The following is a 20,888-nucleotide window of genomic DNA, read 5'->3' as shown; positions in this document are numbered from 1 at the left end:
AACTCTTGATTGCTGTCCATTAACAGAGAAAAAAGAAACCCAAGATGATATGTAAATCAAAAGAAAGCAGGTGATGTTAGGATTTTTACAAGGTGCTAAGTAAATGGAATTGAGGAGACAGTGGTTAAATCTAGTTTAGAACTGATTTAATCCTACAACAAATAACAGTTTCCTAGTGATATAATGATTGGTGTGTACTCAGTATACAGCATATAAACAAGAAGCTCTCAGGGCCAGACACCGAAGCCCACTAGAAGCTCGGAGCCTCCGCCAGGATTCAGTCCAGGAGATTCATAAGCCAGAGAAGGCAGCTTAAGCTCTCAGAACCAAAACTACAGAAGGCCTCTAAGAAAAACTAGCCGAGCCCCAAGTGAAGGAGATAAGACTTGGAAAGAAACAACAAAAGATTTGGACTTTAACTCCTGGCTGCATTTGGGGTATTTACTGAAGTGAAACTAAGGCTGCCTCCAGAAGCCCCCAGAGAAACCTGCTCCCAGAGAACATTATATTTTAGAGAAGAATATTACACCCACTAAATGCAATACACGTACATAGTAAATAGCAAAGGAACCCATTTATCTGGTTTAATAGCCAAACAAATCAGAAAAGGTATGCGTAGGAGAATATCAAACAATACAAAGCAAAAGAGCTCTCCCACTGAGTGTGAGAATCACATATAGATACCAGATCTCACCCAAGAGGAATTCCCTGAAGTTTCTAGAATACCAACTTGGGGATAGGGACATGATAGAGGCTTCTGGCTCCTCGTATGACATTTTCTTCCCAGAGTCTTATTTTCCCTTTAGCAGCCTGAAGTGGGATTGGCAACTTCCATCTTCTCTCTTGAAGCTGAAAGCTGGAAGTGCCGACTCTGATGAGACTTGAAAAGACTTCAAAAGTAGAGACTGGAGAGACTTGAAGAACCTGACAAAAAGCCTCTTGCTCATGGTCTCTCTCATCAGTTCTTCCCTACTCCTTACACAGGGGCAGGGCATTGATTTTCACCAATGACAGTGACCCACACCAATGGGCCTGGGGACATGTGAAATATATATACACATACACGCCTCCCCATTAAAATGTAAACTCTTTTGGGGCAAGGCTATTTTTTTCTTTCTAGCCCAGTGCCCGGCATAGACAGCACTTTAAAACTACTTATTGCTCTAGAGTTCCGAGGTCCTTTGCCTTGCTCAAATCACACACTTGGTATTATGTTCAGCTCTGGGTATCACCTTTTAAGAACTTTTAAGCCAGGGAGAGTTCAGAGGAGACACCAGAATGGTGAATCTTGAATTCTGGGAACATGAAGATTGTTTGAAGGAACTTAAGAGGGGAATGATGGACATGCTAGCTGCCCACACGTGATGTGACTGGCTGTCATGGGGAAGAGGGATCGGACTTGTTCTGCTTGGTCCATAGAGAGAAGCAGCAGAACAAAGAAGGGGGTAAATGTAGGCTTTCATAGGGGGGAAAGCCTTTCTAAAGTAGGCTAAGAGCTGGCTCGAGGGCCCTTGCAGTGTCAAATTCTGGGATTCTCAATGATACAAAAAAAGCTAGACGGGTCCTGGAAAGGCATCTAGTTTAAATCCCTCACTTTCCAAGGAACTGAGGCCCAAAGGCAGGAATAGCCTTCTCCGAACTCCTGCTTCAGACACAGAGCTGGAAGAGCCCTTAAAGTCCTACCTCCTCATATTTCAGAGAAGGAAACTAAGTCCCAGTGAGAGGTAAGGGCCTGCTTGATGTTGCCCTGTGAACTTTACAACCCCGGCCCTCAGGAGGCACTTCGAGAAGGCTTCTTGACTTGCACACAGATGAAGCCTTAGATACAGCCAACTTTAAGCCGACACCACTTCACATAAGAAGCTGAGGTACTCGGAGACTGCTGAAACCGGAGAAGCCGCTAACACGTTCCAAGACCGCCCCCTTGAGCCCACCCGACCCAGCCAAGGCAGCCAGTGCTTACGCGGGAAGTTTGCATTTTGGGCGCCTCGGACCGGACTCCCGAAAGTTTACCGGCCAGCCATTGGCTAAGGCCGGGCGCAGGCGCAGTGCGTTCGTTGCAGTTTGCCGCCCAGCCATTGGCCCAGGACACGCACAGGCGCAGCGTGCTTCTGCGCTCGCTACAGTTTACTGCCCAGCTATTGGTCCAGACTACGCGCAGGAGCAAGGCGTTCGTGGGAACGCTACAGTTTACGGGCCAGCTATTGGCCCAGACGAAGCGCAGGCGCAGTGTGCCCGAGGCAGGACCCAAGGGGAGGGGAGGGGACTCGAAGGAGGCGGGGCCGTCCCGGAGCCGGTGGTTTCTGTTTCCGTTTCCGCCCTGAAGGCACGTGAAGGTCGGTGGGTTGTTGCGGCTGGCTGTTTCGCGTTCGTGAGCGAGCCAAGTCGGCATGGATTCCTCATCGTCCGTGGCGGGGCTGGCTTCCGTGGACCCGCAGCTGCAGCACTTCATCGAGGTGGAAACCCAGAAGCAGCGGTTCCAGCAGTTGGTGCACCAAATGACTGAACTGTGCTGGGTGAGAAGCTGGGGGCCTGGGACCCTCCACTCATTCCGCGTCCCGCCCTCCTCTACCCAGCCAAAGGGGAGGAGAGGAGAGGAGGGAAGGGAGAGGGTGGTTCTCCCATCTCGGACCCTGAAGCGGCCTCTCCTTTCTCTTGGAAACGGGGACTCTCAATGGGCTCCAGGGGGGCTAGATTGGGATTGCAGACGGAAAGCCGAGCTCCCCAGATGCTTCACTCCCCCCTTCATAAGCCCCCCCCCCCTTTCCTTAGTGCTAGTGCTCAGCTGGGCAAAGGGTGTAATCGGAGCCCATCTCTGCACTGGGATCCCATGAAGTCGGAGAACTTTTCCACTTCTGGACTCATCTGGGGTGCCTCCTGATCATACGCAACTTTCTTTCCCTGGGAAAGAAGTAAAGGTAACCCTCATACTGCTCTGCCTTCTTTGTTGGATCACTGAGATCATGATGAGGCATTTGGGGAGCAAAGTGTACCAACCCAAAGGTTAGGTGAAACTTGGCCAGCGTGTGTCGCCACTTTTGGTTTTCTGTAGAACCCAGAGGTGGAAGTGGGAGGGGGTTGTGTTTTGGGATAATGGCTGGGAGGCAGGTGCACAAATGTAGGTCCGGTAACTGAAAGTGTCCAGTTTTTGTCAGATAAGGGACTTGAGTGGTAATTTGTTTCCAGAGCGCTTTCAGGCTCTTGCCAGCCTAAAATACCTCCCAAGATCTTTGATCTGATTATGTTCAGAACAAAGAATTTGAAACTTTGGGAAACCTTCCCAGATTCCCCTTTACCCTCTGCAACATTCATTTAATTCAGAAGCAGTGCAGCGCTGTGAATGTTATTAGGACAAAACTCAGTTTGAGGATTTATGGGGATTTATTTTGTAGCCCGCTACTTTGCTAAAATAATGAATTATTTCTAATAGCTTTTTAGTAGAATCTCTGGGGTTCTCTAGGTATACATCATATCATCTGCAAAGAGTGATAGTTTGGTTTCCTCATTGCCTACTCTAATTCCTTTAATCTCTTTCTCGACTCTTATTGCAGAGGCTAGTGTTTCTAATACAATATTGAATAATAATGGTGATAGTGGGCAACCTTGCTTCACTCCAGATCTTACTGGGAAAGGTTCCAGCAAAACTGAGTTTGAAGCAAAAAAGCCAAACTGGGCCATTTCACATTTTTCAGAATTGTTGTATTCTTGTGTATTCAAACTTGGGGTTTTTGTTGTCTGTTACCTGTATGTTTGGGGGGATGGGGTGATGCAGTTGGGGTTAAGTGACTTGCCCAGGATCACACAGCTGATAAACTCAGATCCTCCTGACTTCAGAGCTGGTGTTCTATCCACCGTACCATCTAGCTGCCCCCCCCCCCCCCATATGTACTTTTTATATGCTTTTTCTCCTCTGGAATTTGGTATCTATAAAATCAGGAAGATCTTTTCTTTTCTTTGTGATCATATATCTTTTCTCGAGCAGGAAAAGTGCATGGACAAGCCTGGGCCCAAGTTGGACAGTCGAGCCGAAACCTGTTTCGTGAACTGCGTGGAGAGATTCATCGACACGAGCCAATTCATCCTGAACCGACTGGAGCAGACGCAGAAGTCCAGGCCAGCCTTCTCCGAAAGCTTGTCCGAATGATGTCAGCACAACTCTCTGTTCCATGTTTAAAAGAACTTTATAGTTCAAGAAAAAACTGTGATGGGATGGTTGTGAAAGAAAAGGCTTTGGGGAGATGACTTACATCTTTTATCCCAGCTTTTGGAAAGTTGTCATCTAAATGAGCAAAGAAGAGTTTTGTGAGGTTGCGGGTTGTGTTTTGTTGTTTTGAAATGCCGGTTTTGTGAAAATTTTGGACATTTGAATGGAAGACTACTCAAACTGTACACAGGGCTATGTTGTTATCGTTTCATTGGCTTCTTTGTAGGCATTCAAACTGGGACCATATAGGTAGACTCTCTCATCTATATGTGATAATTCTAAACCTGTGGGAGGGTAGGGTTGAGATAATGAATCTCTGGATCTAGCAACAGGAGGGGAGCAGCCATTTGGTATTTCAGTTTCAGGCCTCATCCATTTTGTGACTTAATGAGGCTGAGCAGATCTGTAATACAGTGCCCAGATTATACACCTCACTACCAATGGTATCCATCTTCCTCCTTTACTGTGACTTATTTTAAATACCTATATACAATAGGTCCCAGTAGACAATGCTGAGAGGCTAGAGGCCTTTGGATACAGAGCAACCTATCTTAATTTATCTAGTGAATATAACTTTTGCCTCTCTCTTGACAGTCTCAAAATGAGAATAATTTACCCTGAGTTTCAGGGTTTTAAGTGACTGAAAGATGTGCCTGCATTAGTTGTAAAGGTTTAAACCAGCCACCACCCCAGCTAGCCATTGTTTCAGGTAGAGGGGCATACTTAATGTATTGATTCATTGTTCCATTTACTGCAAGTCTTCTGGTTACTGAAATAAAAATCTTTGCCTCAGGTTGATATGATTTTGGAAAAAAACTTTTCTTTCTTTGGTTCTCACCCTTCAACGCTTGTGTCCTCATTTTTGTAGTACTTCAGAGCCTACAAAACACTTTTCTCATACTTCATAACATACAGGATCGTTACCACACTCCCCATTTCATTGATCAGACAACTCAAAGTAATTGTGACCCGGCCAAAGATCCTGAATGGCAGAGCTGGGGCTTGAAGTTTTACTTCCAGTGCCAGGGCTATTTTAAGTACATCACAGCCTTTACTACTTTAGATATCTTGGCAGGCAAAACTTGGACATGGGCTGCTGCCAGTATTAAAAATTGTCACCCAATAAGGATTTGCTGAGTGGCTACTGTATAGAAGGCAAAATTGTACGAATAACCCCAAACCTGTGATAGTAACTTTGCTCTATATTCCCTAGGATGATCACATTGCTTAGCAGAACAGCGATGGCTGCCAGCCTCACTCTTCCCTAGACAGACTTCTAAGCAAGAGGCCTCTGGCTTAGAAATGCTCAAATAGGGTTTGCACATCTTAGCTGTATGCTAAAAGGGATTTAGTGGTATTGTGGGAAGAGAGGGATTTGAAATTCGTTTTCAAGTTAATAAGAGTCCCAGCTCTTCGGAGAACCTAGGAGATCGGGAGCAAGTTAATCCCTGGTCCCCTGGCTTTCTCACTTGTGGAGTTGAAATTAGACTAGATCTTAAAATTCCCTTCTAAGTAAAGTCATTGCATTTGAACTTCCTCTTTAACTGGTAGACAAAATAGGAAAATTACTTCAGAATATTTAGTAATCTGGATGGTAAATATAAAACAAAAACAGTGTGCACATGTGGGGGGGATGCTCCAGTAAAGCCATTCAAGCCAGATTGGTTTGTTAAAAGGATTTGGAAAGGTATTGATTTTGAGAGAGTGGCATTAGATGACAAGGATTTTATTTTAATAAATGGGTTTACTAACCTGGTCCCATTATTAAGCCCCAGAAAATCTCACCCATTCAAGTCATTCCAAGTGCAATGTTTTGGTCAAATTCACTGAAGCAGCCTCTGTTCCCAATGTGGCTTTGAAATCAATCTTCTTTCTGAAGTCTGGCCCCCTCTTTCCCCCTTTGTTTCTTTTTGTTCTACATACAGAGATTTGTGGATATGATGGAATTGCCAAATAAGTTCTTGTTTTTGCCAGGGCCATGCTTTACACATTGCTGCTACTTGGTATTTGGTGCCCAACAAGAACGACAGAAAATAAAGGCAGCCTCTGTGTGTAAATCTGAAGTTAGTTTATGACTAAGTTTAGTCACCAAAGCTATTGGATCACTAAGTTTTCTTTGCCTTATAGAAATGTTTTTGTTCAGTCATTTTCAGTTATGTTTGACTCTTGTGATCCCATTTTGGGGTTTTCTTGGCAAAGATACCAGAGTGCTTTCCCACTTTTCCAGCTCATTTTACAGACCAGGAAACAAACAAATAGAGCCAAGTGATTTGCCTAGGGTCACAAAGTTAAGTCATGAGGCTGGATTTGAATTCTTCCCAGGAAGCTGTCTTCTTGACTCTAGTCCCACCCCGCCCATTCCATCCACTGCAGCACCATCTACCTCCCCTGTCAGAAAAATGGAATTATCAAAGGAGCAAGTGCATCTGTTCTGCCCCTTAGTATGTGTGACGGTGGACTCATCTTTCTCAGCCTCAGCTTCATCTGTAAAATGAAGGAATTACTCTCACCCCATGATCTTTTATAATTCATAATTCACAAATATAAAAGTTCTAGATTCAACCTTATATAATAACTCAATACTTCTATCCTTTGTACAGATCATGGATTAACAAACAGTTGTCTAATAGAGATGATGAAGCAGCTGAATTGGTAGAGAGGACTGGCCTTGGCTCTTCCATGTTATACTGGCTGTGTGACCCTGGACAAGCCAGTTCATTGCGGTCTCTCTTAGGCAACTATCCAAAATTAAGCTACAGATGATCTGTGAGATGAAATCACATGTCCTAGATGACAATGGGTGACAAAGAGATGGTTCAATTATCTTTTTTGTAAGGCTGTTTAAGGAATCTATAGCTAAAGGAAATTGAGCTTAAAGTTGCCAGGAGTAAATCCCTTTTTCAATTTCCCCCAACTCGAAGCTTTTCCCAAAAGAACAGTAACACATGCCTATATTACTGATCAAGAATCAACATTTATTAAGCATCAAGCATGGATACAAAAATAAAAACCAGTGTCCTCTGCTCTCAAGGAGCTTACATTCTAGTGATCTGTTTCAAACATCATGAGCCTCCCAAAGACTCAGTACATTGCTACGATTCCAGGAAAGAACCCTCCAAACTCCAAGATGATCTACAGACAGGAAGTATAATACCTATAACTGCTGTTTGTCCTCATGTGGAGGCTGCCACTAAATTCTGAAGTCTTCAGGGAATTGGTGAGGGACAAAGGAACTCTTTGCTTTAAGCCAAGCCAAAAAACCCCTCAACTTTAAGTTGCTTCCCTTTTTGGTCTTGCACACATTACAATATAAGGGACTCTGAAAGTACTTTAATGCTATCTACAAGGAAGTGGGCCCACCCAGTTCTCCTAAGTGTAAAAGAGAGTCTACTGGGACTGGAATAGGTATACTAGGAAGCTAATTAATCTTTATTCTCTAGAATCTTAGGTATTAGAGCTTTGGGGGCGGGGGGGGGGAAGAGAAAGAACAAGTAATAATTTCTGAATGTGGTTTTTAGAATCAAATCCTCTTACCAGGCAGGTGGCAGCAGCCAGCAGTTATTAGTAATTATACTCAAGTCCTTGGTACAAACTTCAGGATGATCAGGATTCAGCACTAAAAGTGACACAAAAACACCTTTAAAAACATTTTTTCAAAAAGTAAACTAGAATTCATGAAACACTTAAAACACTTGAGTTCTCAAGTAAATCCAGTACCAAGTACCAAGTAAATCAGACAAACAACAATGCTTTTAGGTTTCTGTATGACCTAGTGATGAGGGATAGATGGTTTTTTTCACAAATACTTCACTGGTGTATATATACATCCACTTATACATCTAGCACCATGTCTTACAATCACAGTATATATTATGCAAGGGAAGCAAATGAGACTACTAAACAACATGGCAGTTGGGAAGATTTTGCTGTTCCACTGCTTACTAGTTAATGATTAATTTGCTCCTCTCCACAATATGATCTGATTTGGTTTGGCTGGATGTCAGAGGTCTGGGTAAATCTTAAGCAAAAGTACAAAGGCCACCTTACCCAACAGAAACAAAAATACAGACAGCATTCTGCCTAAGATTATTCACAGATTTTCAACCTCTTCAGCCTCAATATTCTGGAACTCTTTGTTGAGGTCATCTTCCTCTAGGAGAGGCTGAATTTGCCTTTCGTTTTCCCTCTGGGGAGCAGCGTGGTTATTACCCAAACTTGACCTCTGAGAAAAATAAATCAGATCAGGAGAAAAAGGGATTTCTCGAAAGGCATGAAGAAGGAAAATGCCAAAAACTATGGTTAGGAAACCACTGATCGTGCCAATGACACTGTCTAGGTCCATAAGTTGCCATTCCTTAAAGAGAATGGCAGAGCAGGTCATAACAGCTGTGGTGAAAAGGACATAATAGATGGGAGTAACTATCGAAGTACTGAAAATGTCCAAAGCTCGGTTCAGATAGTTGACCTGAATGCTTATACAAATCACCAGACAAAACAAAAGCGCCCAACCAAGGGGCTCCTTCAGGACAGGCTTCCCTGAAATGAGCTCTCTCAGGGAGATGCCCAAACCCTTAACGCAAGACACAGAAATAGAACCAACTGAGGAGCAGATCAGAACATACACCAGGACGTTAGTATGGCCATATCGAGGTCCTATCACAAAGATGAGGGTAGTGGAAGTGAGCAATACATAAATGGCAAAGCCAATGAATCCTGAGGGAAAAAAAAGGAGAAAAGTTACTTAAAATAGGAAATCTATTACTATACAGACATTTTCATTGTTGATGTTCAGTTATTTCAGTTATGTCTGACAGGCAAATCATTAAAATATATACACCCCAGCAAGAGGCACTGTGGATCCATTTCAGTCCTTTAATCGTATTAACCAATTATGTTTTAGTTCTAAATTTTCTCCTTACATCTGCCCACATCAAAAAAGGTTTAATGTGAAGAGATAGATAGGATCTGCACCAGAGATACTTGTCAGGAAACAACCTGAGGTGTGTGTATTTGTGTGTGTCAGGGCATATCAGAGCAGAGTTCAGGTACATTAGGAGGGAATTCATTATGGAGAAAATGGCTTTTGAGCCATCAAGTTAATACCTTGACTCATTGGAAGCACTGCTCTTGTTAAGGACTTACATTCGGGTACCTAAAACATTACAAAAAAGGTTAGAAATCATATGAACTATTAAATCTGGGTAATTATAGGAAATGTACCTTGAACTCTGAAAAAATGTAATAAAAAATTGGAGAAATAGATTAGCTAGGAGGTGTCTGTCTAACTTGCTTAATTCAGAGAAGAGAGAAAATATCTGGGGAGAGGGGAAAGGAGAAAGTGTTGTCCTTGGTGATGCTAAATCCTACACAGGAGGTGCTTTACTGAGAACCAATAAATAAAAATGAACCCAAGGTTTCGATCTCCAATGACAAGAAAGAGTATCATTACTGTGGGCCAGAACTCTATCAATGGAAAGGAAGAGGTTAGGCTGGAAGGCAAATTTAAGTGGGAAGGTAACTTCAGCTTGTAACATTCACAATGTTATAGTTATAAAAAGGACAAAGTATTGTCCTTGGTGATACTATAATCCTACATAGGAGGTGCTTCAATGAGAACCAATAAATAAAAATGGACCCAAGGTTTCAATCTCCAATGACAAGAAAGAGTACTATTGTTATGGGCCAGAACTCTATCAATGGAAAGGAAGAGGTTAAGCTGGAAGGCAAATTTAAGTGGGAAGGTAACTTCAGCTTGTAATATTCACAATGTTATAGTTATAAAAAGGAGAAAGTGTTTTCCTTGTAGGATTGTAGTGCCTCTCGCTGGGGTGTCTATGTTTTAATCCTACATTCTACATAGGAGGTGCTTTACTGAGAACCAATAAATAAAAATGAACCCAAGGTTTCAATCTCTAGTGACAAGAAAAGGTACTATCAACAGAAAGGAAGAGGTTAGGCTGGAAAGCAAATTTAAGCGAGAAGGTAACTTCAGTTTGTAATATTCACAATGAGATGTCCACAAGCTGTGTCAAACAGTTCTGTGCTATTTAACATTATTTAACCAATAACTTGGAAAAAGACATAGAGGGTATGCTTATCAATTTGCAGATGATACAAATCTAGAAAGGATAACAGAATGAAGATCCAAAAGGACTTCAACAGACTAGATCACCAGATCAAACTTAAAAAGACAGGAGTTAAAATCAGAAGAACATAGTTTACCTCTCAGACATGAGGAGGAGGAAGGGATTAGTGACCAAAGAAGAACTAGAGATCATTATTGATCACAAAATAGATAATTTTGATTATATTAAGTTAAAAAGTTTTTGTACAAGCAAAACTAATGCAGACAAGATTAGAAGGGAAACAATAAAATGGGAAAACATTTTTCCATTCAAAGGTTCTGATAAAGGCCTCATCTCCAAAATATATAGAGAATTGACTCAAATTTATAAGAAATCAAACCATTCTCCAATTGATAAATGGTCAAAGGATATGAACAGACAATTTTCAGACAAAGAAATTGAAGTTATTTTTAGTCATATGAAAAGGTGAAAATAGGCTCTAAATCACTATTGAGCAGAGAAATGCAAACTAAGACAACTCTGAGATACCACCACACACCTCTCAGATTGACTAGAGTGACAGGGAAAGATAATGACAAATGTTGGCGAGGATGTGGGAAAACTGGGACGTTGATACACTGTTGGAACTGTGAACGGATCCAGCCATTCTGGAGAGCCATTTGGAACTATGCTCAAAAAGTTATCAAAATTTTGCATCCCCTTTGATCCAGCAGTGTTTCTATTGAGCTTATATCCCAAAGAGATCTTAAAGAAGGGATAGGGACCCATATGTGCAAAAATATTTGTATCAACCCTTTTTGTAGTGGCAAGAAACTGGAAACTGTGTGGCTGCCCATCAATTGGAGAATGGTTGAATAAGTTATGGTATATGAATGTGATGGAATATTATTGTTCTATAAGAAACGATCAGCAGAATCATTTCAGAGAGGCCTGGAGAGACTTACATGAACTGATGCTGAGTGAAATGAGCAGAACCAGAAGATCACTGTACACGGCAACAAGACTATACGATGATCAATGCTGATGGACTTGGCTCTCTTCAACAATGAGATGATTCAAACCAGTTCCAATTGTTCAGTAATGAAGAGAGCTATCTACACCCAGAGAGAGGACTATGGGAACTGAGTGTGGACCACAACATAACATATTTACTCTTTCTGTTATTGTTTGCTTGCATTTTTGTTTTCCTTCTCAAGTTTTTTTTTATTTCTAGATCTGATTTTTCTTGTGCAGCAAGACAACTGTATAAATATGTATACATATATTGCATTTAACATACATTTAAACATATTTAACATATATTGGACTATCTGCCATCTAGGGGAGGGTGGGGAGAAGGAGGGGAAAATGTGGAATAGAAGATTTTGCAAAGGTCAATGTTGAACAAATTACCCATGTGTATGTTTTGTAAATAAAAAGCTATAAAAAAAAAGAGACAGGATTCAATTGGATAAGATGTGGTATGTTAAAACTGTATATTACTTTGGGTTCTCTGGTCACCTCCCCTTCCTTCCTAGTTAGTATGCTATATAAGTTTATAAGGAGCCATAGCAGGAAATAAGTTTGCAAAGGGGAATCTTGAAGCTGTGTACAAACTGTTTCAAAGATAAAAGGAGCATGATTTACAACCTATTGAATATTAACCCCAAATCACAGCCTGGTAATATGAGCTCGCTCAGAGGAAAGCATCTGGGATAATGAGGTGGATTTGTTAATGAACTAACTCCAAAGTGGCACAGACAAAAGGGAGTTTGTTTCTCCCCTCCCAAAACTACAAAAGCAAGACCTCCAATTCCCGCCCCTTCAGTAATATTCTCCCTCCACTTGAATCCATGCTGCCAAGGATTCCCAACTCTAATCCATGGTTACGGGAGTGATTCTTCATACCCCTTCCCCCTCCTCTCACCACGATGATTCCTTTCCTCTGCCACCCTTATCCCCCATTTCCACAATGTCTGCCTCATACTTTCTGTCCCTGTTCCTCCCTCTACCTTCTGTGTCTTATTAAAATTTGAGTGCAATGTAAAGGATTGCTTGCCATCTGGGGGAGGGGGTGGAGGGAGGGAGGGGAAAAATCGGAACAGAAGTGAATGCAAGGGATAATGCTGTAAAAAATTACCCTGGCATGAGTTCTATCAATAAAAAGTTATTTTAAAAAAATTATATATATATATATATATATATATATATATATATATATTAAGATTAAAAAAAATAAAATAAAATTTGAGAATGCAGTCTCACTTTCAACTACCAGGCACAGCTACCCCATTTCATAATTCCATAAATTTTTAATTCATGGGGTTTCATATTTGGATTAAGAGAAATCAAGTTCACAAATACAAAATGGCTATTCACAAGAGCCTCTGAAAAAAGCCCAGGGTGTAGTGGATTACAACAAGCTCAATGAGTAACTGAAATATCTGCCAAAAAAACTAATGCAACACTGGGGTACATTAAGAGACATTCTGTCCGAGATTAGGGAAGTTCCAGCATCACTGCCTGGTCAATTCCACAGTGGACACTGCTGTGTATTCTACATTTTAGGGAGGACAATGATAAGCAGAGAATATTGAGAGGAGAGTAAGCAGGCTAGTGATAGATAAAATGTTCACTATTTATATTTACAGATAAATAATATTCACTATTCATAGATGATGTATGAAGATCAGCTGAAGGAAGTAGGGAATGCTTAAAACTGTAAAAGGTTGAACCAGAGAGCCGTTTCAAGATTATAAAGAAAAGGAATGAGCCTTGTTCTTTTGGTTCCACATAGAAAAATTAGGATTAGTGGGTAGAAGCTGGACAGGGGAAAATTTCAGCTTGATATTGGGAAAAACTTCCTAGCTACTAATTTTATCCATGAGGGTAAAGGCCTCATGCAGGGAGTGAGTTCCCTCTCCCTGAAGGGATTCGGGAAGGGCTAGATTACCACCTGCTGGGAATTCTTTTTCAGGTCCAGCTTGGACACAATGGCCTTTGCCATCCACTCTGTCTGGCTCAGATCCTAGAAGGGCAGAGTCAGAGAGAAGGTGGGGCAGAGAGCTAAGAGTAGATCTGGCTCTGCTTCTGAAATGTAAGTCTCAATGTGTTTGTCTGGCCTCCTGTGCTATAGCAGCAGTTCTGATTTTCTGATGAAAATTGAAGGAATACCAGGAGGAGGGCCCTAAAGATCCCAGTCAGAGATCATTGCTATGGTCTGTCCACAGCCTCCTCACAACTAGCTACCACTGTCTCTTGTCCTGGTCCCGAGTTGCATTATGGCTACCATCTTTATTCACTAAACAAATGGGAAAGTTTACCTCTGAACTTTATGGAGGAAAACAAAACTTCTCTTTCTCTAGGGATCAAACCAAACCTTGTTTGTTCTCACAAAGTGAATTATGGCAGGGGGAGGCAGGAGATGTCATAAAAATGCTAAAAACTACTGATATGATCAATCATGTAGTATGAAACTCACAGATGTGTTTAATAAAGCCCAGAGTTAACAAAATATACTATCCCAGAAAGAGTTGGAGATTTCCTCTTATCTCTTGTCTTCCAAGATAGTACTTTCCAAGAAATTGCTAGATATGCTCAGATTAACATAATCAGAAACAGAGACAGGTAATGAGAGTAGCGAGTTTAGTGAATTAGAAAAAGTGTAAGAAGTAGAAGATGGAAGAAATTGGGTGTCCTGTCCAAAGCCTTTATTGACTAGTGGCCATCCAACTGAGGAGATGCTGCTCTACATTTAGGAAGGCTAATCCTCAGACAATAGATACTGTTGTCAAAAGAATCATATTCGGAGCCTTTTCAGCTTAGAACCCAATCATAGCAGAGCTTGCACAAGCCTAGAGAATGCATAGCCACCTCTGTACCACAACCAGACACTGGAATAGGCCTGAAGTATCAAACTGGGACAGTGTAAAAATGGGGACTCCCTAAACCATAAGGGAGCCAGAAGAAACTATAATGCTGACCAAACTTTTTGTCAAACCAAAATCATGCTAGAATTCCACGTCTGGTACCTGGACTTCGCAACTTCTCAGACATCTCTGCCAAGGTGAGTTTCATGTCCTCCTGGGGCACGTGGATCACCATCATTGTTGAGCCCAAAATACTTAGCATACAGCCAATCTTCCCGTGAATGTTCAATTTCTCATTCAAGAAGAAAGAGGACAAAACCGAACTGAGGGGAAACATAAAACATGTCAAGAAGACCTAAGCAGAGATTTTTTACTAATAACCTCCATCTATAAATCAATACCATACTAGCTCAAGACAGGGAGGATACTGAGGGACAGTAAGAGCAACAAGATTCGTAAGAGTTTTTATTATATAAAACTTCAACAGGAGTGAGATGGCTAAGCATTTAACTGGACCGAGCAGCTCCTAAAACAAAAACAAAAACAAAAAAAAGAAGAACCAGGAGAGGACATAGCAAGATATATAAAACCCAGTCAAGCTGGGTCATGGTTGGAGGGGCAGGAAGAAAACAGTCTTCTCTGTTCACAAAAAAGAATTCATCACAAAAGTAGACTCCAGTAATTCCAAAATGAAACTTTCCCCCCAAATTAGATAGTTAAGGGAAACAATTTTTTTTTCCTCCTAGGAAGTGAAACCAAGTCCAATCACTAAAGTTTAGGAAAAGAATATAAGAGAACAAGAATATTGGAAAAATGGAGTAAAATATTTTGAACAATAATACATCATCACTTCATGTTGCTAGGACACAGACTCAAATCAAGCACCTAAATATTGCTTACCTGACTAACACACTCAGTGCACCCAAGGGCGTTACTAGTGTGGCTGGGGCAAAAGCATACGCAGCAAAATTGGCAGCTTCTCCGATTCCCACTGCAAAGGAGAAGCAACTTTCCTGGTTAGAAAAATAATCTTCATTACAAAGAAAACTTAGCCTAAGTACAATGTCATTATCTACGGCAACTACAGGGTGACTGCCATCTCTCGCCAGATCTTGATGGGGACAGTCTGGGACCCTGAACCCAAGAACTTTAGGAAAAGCAGTGCCCCCCACACCACCAGATCTGCTACCAGCCCAGCCCCCACAGCCACATGGAGGGGAGAAATCATCGTGGAGAAGGGTCCCACCTTCCTCATCACCACCACCAACAATTGCTGACCAACTGCCACCAACAGGCGGATAAGCACGGGAGCCCTAGGAGTGGCTCCCAGACCACTGGTCCTGCCATCATCTGGGGAAGCAACTCCTGTGGAAAAGGGGCCAGCCAGCCCCACCACCTCTTACACACAGAACAGGCAAGCCAGCCTAGCTGAAGCAGTCAGGTACCCTGAGGGAAAAACAGGAGGCAGCATGTGCCAGAAAAGTGAAATCCCCACCATCACCACCATCTCCCCTCAGATCCCAATGGTGATAGCCCAGAGCCCTGGGCCCAAGAACCTCGGGAATAGCACCTGTTCGAGCCCAGAGCCCTCAGCTATCAACCCTGGGCAGCAACTCCCGTGGAGAAGCAGCCCACTCACTGCTCTAGCGGATGCTATAGACAAAGTTACTGAAGATGTAGAAAAGGAAATTCTTGGACCAAAATCCTTGGCCCTGTCTGACGGTTCAACATCAGAAACTGATATGATTTTAACAGTAGAAATATTATTAAAGAAGAGACCGAACCATGTGCTTTGCCACATACCCTAGGACCTTTCCATCCCACTGGTAGTGGAAACTTTCTAAATGGGTTGTTTCCCCTCCCCCCCCCCCATTAGAATGTGAGCTCCCTAAGAGGACTGTGGATTGTGTGACTATTCTATTTGTAATCCCAGGGCTTAGCTCAGTATTTAGTACATGGTAAATGCTTCAAAAGTGCTTCATTTATTTATTTGTTCATTCATTCAACCATTCAAGTCAAGCCTACCTAATGCAAAGTCTTGAGCTCTTACATGTGTTTGCTTAACAAACTCTTCTTTACCTTGTTCTTCTATGTAACTTGTTCCTTGATATCATAAATCCTTGAGCAGGAGTGAAATTAGGATCCTGTACCAGTAACTGATGGCTACCCTGGCAAATTGGGTGTATAATTCTAGGAAGCAAGGATTAAGTATTACACCCTAATTCAAAATGTACTATAAAATAAACGTGGATGATCTGATTAAATATTAAAATAAGTTTAGCAGAACTAACAGGAGGTAATAAGCATTTCATTTTGCTGTGATTACAAGACCATTCTACTGGAGCAAAAGTCTGAAGAATCAGGATTTTCATTCAAGGCCCTTGAGCACCTGCAAGTGTTAAACACTAGGGTAATCTTTGTTTCATGCTAATACTTGTCCCCTGAATGTCACTGTTTTGTACAGCTCTCCTAGAAAGTCATCTGTAAGTGGTGAGAGGCCCAAGCACTGTAACGTTAAGTCAAGGCCCCAGAAGCAACGTTGCCCCTGCCATGAATTTGTCTACTTGGAAAATGGACAAGGAGCTAGGATAGGAAGACACCTGAGAGGCTTCTCACATGGGAAAGGGGAGTGAAGATGTGTCTCTACCTGTGTGACAATGTGTGGGTATACTTATGCATTTTAGTGTTCATGATGTAGGAAAAGAAATATTCTTTTGGAAGCAAAAGAGAAACTCATGAGGGCCTGTTAGTCTATGCTAGACCAAGTTATGGTGTGATCAAAAATCTGTTAGGCACATTGACATATATATTTTTTTACCAGAATACAATTGGTTGATAGGATTACAATGGAAAAACCTGTTTTACAAGCATCATGCAGAATGGTTATCTTTCCAGCTTACTCTAAAAGAACTGGTTGTCTCGTTTTGCTATTTATCTTTCAGGCTGCAATTTCATGAACAAACCAGAAGACTTACTGGATATTAGTCCAGCCCACCACAGCCACTCCTTTAGGTATGCATGGCCACCATGACCTGAAAAAAGGAAGAGAAATTATCAAGCTACCAGATCTAAAGCACTGGAATAAAGGAGAGCAATAATCCAACTGGAGCAGTTTTCTTTGGACAAAAAGACAATTTTCCCTTTCTTCCTGACCTGCTATAATTTGGAGGGTTCCTCCTGCTAACTTCCTAAAGGTTTTTCTTTTTTAGCCCCTCAAAGACTGAGCATTTTGAACAGAGCTTGCACAGTTCTTCTGCAGAAGATACCCACAGAACCCAAAACCTGTGGCAGAGAGGGGAACACATCCAGAGAGGGGAAACTCTGCCTCAGGAAGTGGGCTTTGGATCTGGGCACAGCACATACCGATGGGCAAGAGCTGAAGCAAATACAACCTAATTCTGGTCTATACTATGCAACTTCTGAGCATGAACCCAGAACAAAAGAATTTGAATGGAATAAGCTTTTAAAATCTGAACCTATTAACTTCTCCTTAAATGACTTTTTCTTAGAGATGTACAGAGTAACTGCTGTATCTTCAGCACAGTGCCTTCAAAAGCTCAGGTCTTCTCCAAACCAGAAAGTACATCCAATGCCCACCAGTTATCCCTTTCCTCCATTATCATGGATAAAGATAAATCAAATTCAGTGACATTCCTAAAATGTATCTTTGAATTAATTTCAACCTTTTCTGATAGTCAATTAGCAATAACAATACCTAAAGAGTCCCATTTAGCCTCCTTTCTATATTAACACCACCTATCTTTTCAGTCCAAAAAAGAAAGGAGAATTCTGACATGTCAACTCAGGAATATAGAGTTTGCTATACCTGCTCTCATAGAGCCCCTGCTGGCAAGCTTAAGAAGTCCTTTCTTCTTTAGGATGAAGCTCGAACCAATGAAAATGCTGGAGCAGAGAGCCAAGGTCAGACCAATATAGAAGTTACGGTTGCCAGCCATTGTCTCTGGCCAGCACTGGTCCTGTTGAGATTTTAAAAAAGTAAATTTGAGGACATTTTCCCTTTGACCAAGTTCAGCATTTACACTGTGGATTCATGAAGATCTCAGATGCCTAAGATTCCTCCTTCTGAGGGACAACACTTCTCAAATTGGCAGGCTAGAAAAAGTCTTGATGACTTCAGACAGTTCACCAAATTGAGTAATTTTATTCTTCACTGTGACCATTTGATTTTTACTAAGATAATTAAACTACATTAACTTTAACCCTTGTTCTTGTGCATATCACCTTATTATTTCATCCCTGAACAACAGACGGGCGGCTGGCTTTTTCCTTGAAGTTGTTTAAATGTTTTAAGTTTGTTTAAGCAGCCTGAAAAGATTAAAATGCTGTAGTGTGTTTTTAAAGTTGATTTTTCAGACAGGCAAACTAACTAGCACATTGTCCTCCTCCTCATCCATAAGCATTTCTTAACTAAGGCACTGACTAGGCAATTTAAATAGAGAGTGCCACACATGTGCTGTCTGCTTGCCACCATGAAAGAGACTGAGTTTTTGGAGGCAAAAGAGTCCAAAGGCCCTTATTCCAGGCAGCAGGAGCACTGTATTAAAGAACACAGAAGAGACACTACATGTGCTTACTGTATATATGCCTGTATGCGTACACAGATGGATATCTATTCATCAGTCCTACTTTGGGACTTAGCTTCTAGTAATTTAGAGTAACTCTCATAATGATATGGTTCAACACTCAGAACAGAACAAATCCAACATGCCAGTGTTTGTAAAATGGCTATCTTGGAATAGTTCCAATCTTTTGGGCACAGTGGATAGAGTACCAGACCTGGAGTCAGGAGGACCTGAGTTCAAATACAGCCTCAGACACTTAACACTTACTAGCTGTGTGATCCTGGACAAGTCGCTTAATTCCAATTGCCCCTCAAAAAAAAAAAATAGTTGCAATCTTCCAATTTCAAGTTTCAGTGTCTTTATTTTCTTAATCTCTATTTTTAGTCTGTTTTAACCTATCCCAATTCCCCTCTCTTCTTCTCTTAATTTTCCATTCTTAACCCCATAACTATGTTCAAATTTATATATTCTTTCACTCATTTTCTCACCTGTATTAGTTCTGCCCATTTCTCAAGTTCTAATATAGCTGTAAATAATCCTTCTTTGATTTTCTACTACATGCATCTTCTTTATCATTCACTTAACACCAAAGGGTCACACAACACATTTTGCTGGGGGTGAAAATCGAGACAATTTAAAAAAAAAAAAGATAAACATTTATTGAATATAAAATCATAAGATTTTTCCCCACCAGAATAACAACATTCCAAATGTAACTAAAATTAAAATTTAAAACAAAACCCCTAATTTTAGTTGCAAAATTATAAAGAACAGGCATGAGTTTAAAGAAGAAATATGAGAAGATACCCACTCCTTTGCAGAAGTAGGAAGTCCACAAATGCTGTACTTTTGCCCATATTTTCAAGCCTTATTTTTGTTGTATTGATCAGTTATTGAGTCCTTTTTAATTTTTTCTTAAATACAGTATTACATGAGCTGGTTCTCTGGGAGGGGGGATGACAGGTAAATTATAGTGATATAAAAAACAAAAGATAGCAATAAAAACTTAATTAAAACAAAAAATTCCATTGATTAAATGTTACTCTAAAGATACAGATTATAAAAACGAACCAATAAAATCTCCTACATTTTCTTTAGTCACATTACTCACTCCTCCATGTAGCACAGTTCCACTGTCCTTTCCCACCTTTAGGTTTTATTTTCCCAATTAGAATGCAGTGATATCTTTCATGCCTGCACCCTAAAAACCAGTGCTTGGGACACCAAATCTCATCCAATGCCCATTTGGTGGAAAAGAGGGAAAACATTCTGTTTGGAGAATGAAAGGCTGCCTGCCTAGAGAGGTGGGAAACTGAATCCTGGGGGAAGATTCATTCATTCATTCTCTCTCTCTCAAAATAAATATGTGTGTGTATATGTATGTATATTTATATATAAAATTATTTATATTGTAATAACAAAATATCTTATTTATAAAATAAAATAATTTACATGTTATTTAACTGTAATAAAATAACATTTTATAAAATAAAAATAATTTTTATATAAATTATTTATATTGTAATAAAATGTCTAAAATATTGTATGTGCATACATATATATTTAAAATATATTTTAGGACAGGTTATCGGAGGGTAATTTTCTTTCAAGCTGAGGAACTTCTTTGAGGTGGGGGGGGCTCAGCGAAGGGCTGTGTTTCCACCCAGCTCAATTCTGTTCTCTCAGTGGAAGCTGCTGAAGCATTAAGGCAGGGCCCTGTGTCGAAAGGGGCAGCATAAGATTTTTTTTTCCTTAAAAAATTTTTTTATCTTAATTTTCTAAGACATCCCACCCCAGTGAATCATCCCTGGTAACACCGATTTTTTTTTTTAAACGAGGAGGGGAAAATACAAATAAAAAAAAAAAATTGTAATGGGAGACCGTTAGGGACGCTTAAAGAGGGCAGGGCTTTAGGCCGGCTCACTTCCGGCCCTCCTCAGCTGCTCACATCTGGCACCCCCCCCTCCAAATCCCCTCACCGCGGCCACCCCTACCTTTGTCCTAAAGCCGAGCGCGTGTTCCCCAAGCCCTGACCTCGCCTCGCCCACACGACGAAGGAGGGAGGAAGAGAGGGAGAAGAGGAAGGGAGGGAGACTCGCGAACCGCCCTACTGCAGCACCTGCGAAAATCCCGCCTTCCCGCAGCCTCCCCGACCCCGCCTCACTTC

General features: G+C 41.2%; 2 protein-coding genes across 2 annotated transcripts; one reads left to right on the top strand and one right to left on the bottom strand.

The window, feature by feature from the left end:
- The first annotated feature begins 2,304 nt into the window (after nucleotides 1-2,304).
- Nucleotides 2,305-5,002, top strand: TIMM8A (translocase of inner mitochondrial membrane 8A). Its single transcript, XM_051968341.1, has 2 exons — nucleotides 2,305-2,516; nucleotides 3,983-5,002. Exons 1-2 carry the CDS (start codon nucleotides 2,391-2,393, stop codon nucleotides 4,142-4,144), a joined length of 288 nt encoding a protein of 95 aa, XP_051824301.1. The 5' UTR covers nucleotides 2,305-2,390; the 3' UTR covers nucleotides 4,145-5,002.
- A 2,156-nt stretch (nucleotides 5,003-7,158) lies between these two features.
- On the bottom strand, nucleotides 7,159-20,885 carry LOC127543084 (magnesium transporter NIPA2-like). Its single transcript, XM_051969101.1, has 6 exons — nucleotides 20,716-20,885; nucleotides 17,965-18,115; nucleotides 17,114-17,170; nucleotides 15,039-15,129; nucleotides 14,301-14,461; nucleotides 7,159-8,917 (listed from the first exon to the last, which is right to left on the bottom strand). Exons 2-6 carry the CDS (start codon nucleotides 18,092-18,094, stop codon nucleotides 8,295-8,297), a joined length of 1,062 nt encoding a protein of 353 aa, XP_051825061.1. The 5' UTR covers nucleotides 18,095-18,115; nucleotides 20,716-20,885; the 3' UTR covers nucleotides 7,159-8,294.
- Nucleotides 20,886-20,888: the final 3 nt, after the last annotated feature.

Source organism: Antechinus flavipes, chromosome X (assembly GCF_016432865.1).
Source record: "Antechinus flavipes isolate AdamAnt ecotype Samford, QLD, Australia chromosome X, AdamAnt_v2, whole genome shotgun sequence".
Classification (NCBI taxonomy): Eukaryota; Metazoa; Chordata; class Mammalia; order Dasyuromorphia; family Dasyuridae; genus Antechinus; species Antechinus flavipes.
Note: the sequence above shows the minus strand (reverse complement) of the source record. Positions and strands in the feature narration are given on the sequence as shown.

What these genes read in the sequence shown, in the direction of transcription:
- TIMM8A (XM_051968341.1), top strand. Translation starts at nt 2,391, where the DNA reads ATGGATTCCTCATCGTCCGTGGCGGGGCTGGCTTCCGTGGACCCGCAG. An exon ending in AAATGACTGAACTGTGCTGG is followed by an intron (nt 2,517 to 3,982) that starts GTGAGAAGCTGG and finishes TTTCTCGAGCAG; the next exon opens with GAAAAGTGCATGGACAAGCC.
- LOC127543084 (XM_051969101.1), bottom strand. Translation starts at nt 18,094, where the DNA reads ATGGCTGGCAACCGTAACTTCTATATTGGTCTGACCTTGGCTCTCTGC. An exon ending in CAGGGGCTCTATGAGAGCAG is followed by an intron (nt 17,171 to 17,964) that starts GTATAGCAAACT and finishes TCCTTTTTTCAG; the next exon opens with GTCATGGTGGCCATGCATAC. An exon ending in GCACTGAGTGTGTTAGTCAG is followed by an intron (nt 14,462 to 15,038) that starts GTAAGCAATATT and finishes GTTTCCCCTCAG; the next exon opens with TTCGGTTTTGTCCTCTTTCT.